The 3,271-nt window shown below is 45.9% G+C and overlaps 1 protein-coding gene across 1 annotated transcript; it reads left to right on the top strand.

Annotated features, from left to right (window-relative positions):
• Positions 1–1,113: 1,113 nt before the first annotated feature.
• Positions 1,114–2,560, top strand: LOC141984950 (C3a anaphylatoxin chemotactic receptor-like). The gene has a single exon (XM_074948540.1). It carries the CDS (start codon positions 1,114–1,116, stop codon positions 2,305–2,307), a length of 1,194 nt encoding a protein of 397 aa, XP_074804641.1. The 3' UTR covers positions 2,308–2,560.
• The last annotated feature ends 711 nt before the right edge of the window (positions 2,561–3,271 follow it).

Genomic DNA, 3,271 nt, shown 5'->3' with positions numbered 1-3,271 from the left:
TAAATCTCCCCACTGTATTTTCTACGGAATGCATCCAATGAAGTGAGCTGTAGCTCACGAAAGCTTATGCTCAAATAAATTTGTTAGTCTCTAAGGTGCCACAAGTACTCCTTTTCTTTTTGTTTTTACACTGTGCTTTTCAGAGTAAAACTGTACTTTAATCTCTCTGTGCCTCTTTCTTCATCTAGAGAGAATCATAGAATCATAGGACTGGAAGGGACCTCGAGAGGTCATCTAGTCCAGTCCCCTGCACTCATGGCAGGACTAAGTACTGTCTAATGACACTTTTTGACTTATGTAGAGGTCTTTGAGATCCCTCTTTATTTACCTGTCTTTTTCTATCCATCAATTTCTTACTCTACATCCTGTGTCTCTTCTTCCTTGGAATAGTGGGGGTTGGGGGATGCTCAGAATTAAACTGCTTTGGCTAGGAAAGCAGGGGAGAAGGAAGGTTTACACAAGACTTTTGCTGGAAATGTCCCCTTCTGTATGGGATCGCTGACTCCACTGTTCTAGTTGTAACATCATGGAAACAGTTGCAAACCAGAGGCTCATGGGAATACAAAAATTGCTTTCAAGGCATAAACCTCACCACCCAAGAGAGAGGGAACCACTTCGATTTTAAAGGAAAGAGGAGCTAAGACTAAGTTTTGGCAGTAAAGGAGAGAATTATTTATATTTTATAGAGAGTTAAAAGGAGATGAGGAGGGACAGCTGGAATTAGGGTGACCGGGAGCGTAAATAAAGGATAATCTCTACTAAGGATAGTGCTGGCATTAAAGGCTATTTTGGACATAGGAGAATCTGAGTACACCAACATTTACACTGTGGCACTATGACCACTTCTCGTGGCTAGACCACATAGAGATGTATGATTTGGCTACAGCCTTTGCACTAGTACAGCCAGGTCTTCCTGCTCAGGCAGTAGGGGGGACTTGTGCTGTCATATTTATAGCTTCTAGGTTCAACCTCTACTCCTGACAACCCACACAAAGATGTCTTGATACATACAGAAAGCATAATCTTGGGGTTGGGCACATACAGCTGGCAATGGGGTGTGTTAATGGTATAGCAAATGATCTTCTATTTTTTTGCCACCAGTATCTAAAGACTATGTCTCTGCTCCTGAGGAGTAACAGCACCTACAAGCCAGATGATGGTGCCACGCGACAGTACACGCCAGAAATCATTGGTTCCTTAATTATCTTCATTGTCACCTTTATCCTGGGTCTCCTGGGCAATGGCTTGGTGATCTGGGTGGCTGGCCTGAAAATGAAGCGGACCGTGAACACTGTGTGGTTCCTGCACCTTGCCATGGCTGACTTCCTGTGCTGCATGTCTCTGCCATTCTCCATCATTCACCTGATCCTCCATGAGTACTGGCCATATGGCCACTTCCTCTGCAAGGTTATCCCATCAGCCATCATCCTCAACATGTTTGCCAGTGTCTTTCTCCTCACTGCCATCAGCACTGACCGGTGCTTGATGGTAATGAAGCCAGTTTGGTGTCAGAACCACCGTACTGTGAGGCTTGCATCAGTGATGTGCGGTTGTATCTGGCTCCTGGCCTTTGTTATGTGCTGTCCTGCCTTCCTCTACCATGAGACCTTCACAGATGAATTCGGCAAAACTGTGTGTCGTTATCAATTTGGAGATGATAGGGATTATGGAGATTATATAGATTACGAGAATGGGAATGATTCAGCGTTGAGCTCTGGCATATCCCCAGATGAAAATCCTGTTAATTTCTCCAGTGCTGATATTCCTGGCAGCCTTTACAATGATACTGACTTACTGGGGAACTTGAATGATTACTTCTCCTACAGCAGTCGGCCAACCACCCTACTGACCATCAGTATTACCAGGATTGTTTTTGGCTTCCTCCTTCCCTTTAGCATAATTGCAGCTTGCTACATTCTTATTGCCGTCAAGATGCATGGAGCCCGATTTACCAAACCCCGTGGTAAGACCCTGCGAGTGATCCTGGTTGTGGTAGTAGCATTCTTTGTCTGCTGGGCTCCATTTCATGCAGTTGAGGCACTGTCTCTCCTAGCTATGCCAGGCACCAGATTTAGGGAGACAGTGGCACTGTGGGACCACCTCTCTACAGCACTAGCCTATGCCAACAGCTGCATCAACCCTTTGCTCTACGTATTTGTGGGGCGGGACTTCAGGCGGAAGGCACGCCGATCAATCCAGGGCATCTTGGAGGTCGCCTTCAGAGAGGAAGTTACACGCTCCACTTCCTACTCACGGGACAGGACCAAGACTTCAGCAGACAGGAATATCAGCAGCAATACCTTCTAAAATGGGGATTCTAGACCGCACTGCCAGGGCAGGAGGAAGACATTTGCCCCTTCCATGGCTGTGACTTTTTGCTTGAGGACAGCAGAGCCAGAACAATGAGTTTGACAATAATCTGTACGGGATGCCCATGGGGACTGGGGCAGTTCAGAACAGGCCAACCTCCCCTTTAATAGCCTCCTAAAGAGTGGGGAGATTGGCCTATTCTGAACTGAATCTTCTGATGGGACACACAAGGGAGGCAGAGAGCCCCCTATCTGAGAGAGAGAAGTGCACTTGTGAGAAGATGTGTGGGGGAATTATGTAGTTATTCCTTGACATTACTAAATAAGAATGTGGTTGCAGAATATCTATGTACCACATTTATTAAGCATGTATCACATCATCTGTGCCTGCTAAATTACAGGGAGAAGATACTTTGACATTTCTCCTTGGAATTTGTCATCATACCTTTCCCCAGCCTTAACTCTTCTTCAGCTGGGACCCTGAACTTTTTCACAGCAGTGCCCAGCAGGAGTGCACTCTGGGAGTGCTAGTTTTCCTCACAACAGTGCATTGTAGCAGACATCCCCTACCTGCTCATCAGCAATGGAAGCTGCCTTTCATGCCAATATTCTTAGGGTCTTTCAGTTTCAGTTAGTCATGGCCTTCCTCCTCTCCTCCTCCTATTCCTCCTACTATTCCTGTCTCCAAAGGGCCACTTCTCTTATTTTCCATGCCAGCTCAAGGAGAGTTTCTACATCTCAGCTAATACATCACTGCACAAAATCAGTAACTGGGGCATAAGGAGCAATTTTCAGAAAAACGAACCTCATGCTGTGGACATGGGTTCATTAGAAATAGGACCCTCCTTTATGGCTTTAGAAGGTCCCCTTGATATTACAGCCTGAGATACAGTGATGAGGTAGGTCCCACTAATCATGGAGATGTCCCTACTACATCTAAAGCTGCTGGATACCCAAGCAAT

This window comes from Natator depressus, chromosome 1 (genome assembly GCF_965152275.1).
Source record: "Natator depressus isolate rNatDep1 chromosome 1, rNatDep2.hap1, whole genome shotgun sequence".
Taxonomy (NCBI): Eukaryota; Metazoa; Chordata; order Testudines; family Cheloniidae; genus Natator; species Natator depressus.
Note: the sequence above shows the minus strand (reverse complement) of the source record. Positions and strands in the feature narration are given on the sequence as shown.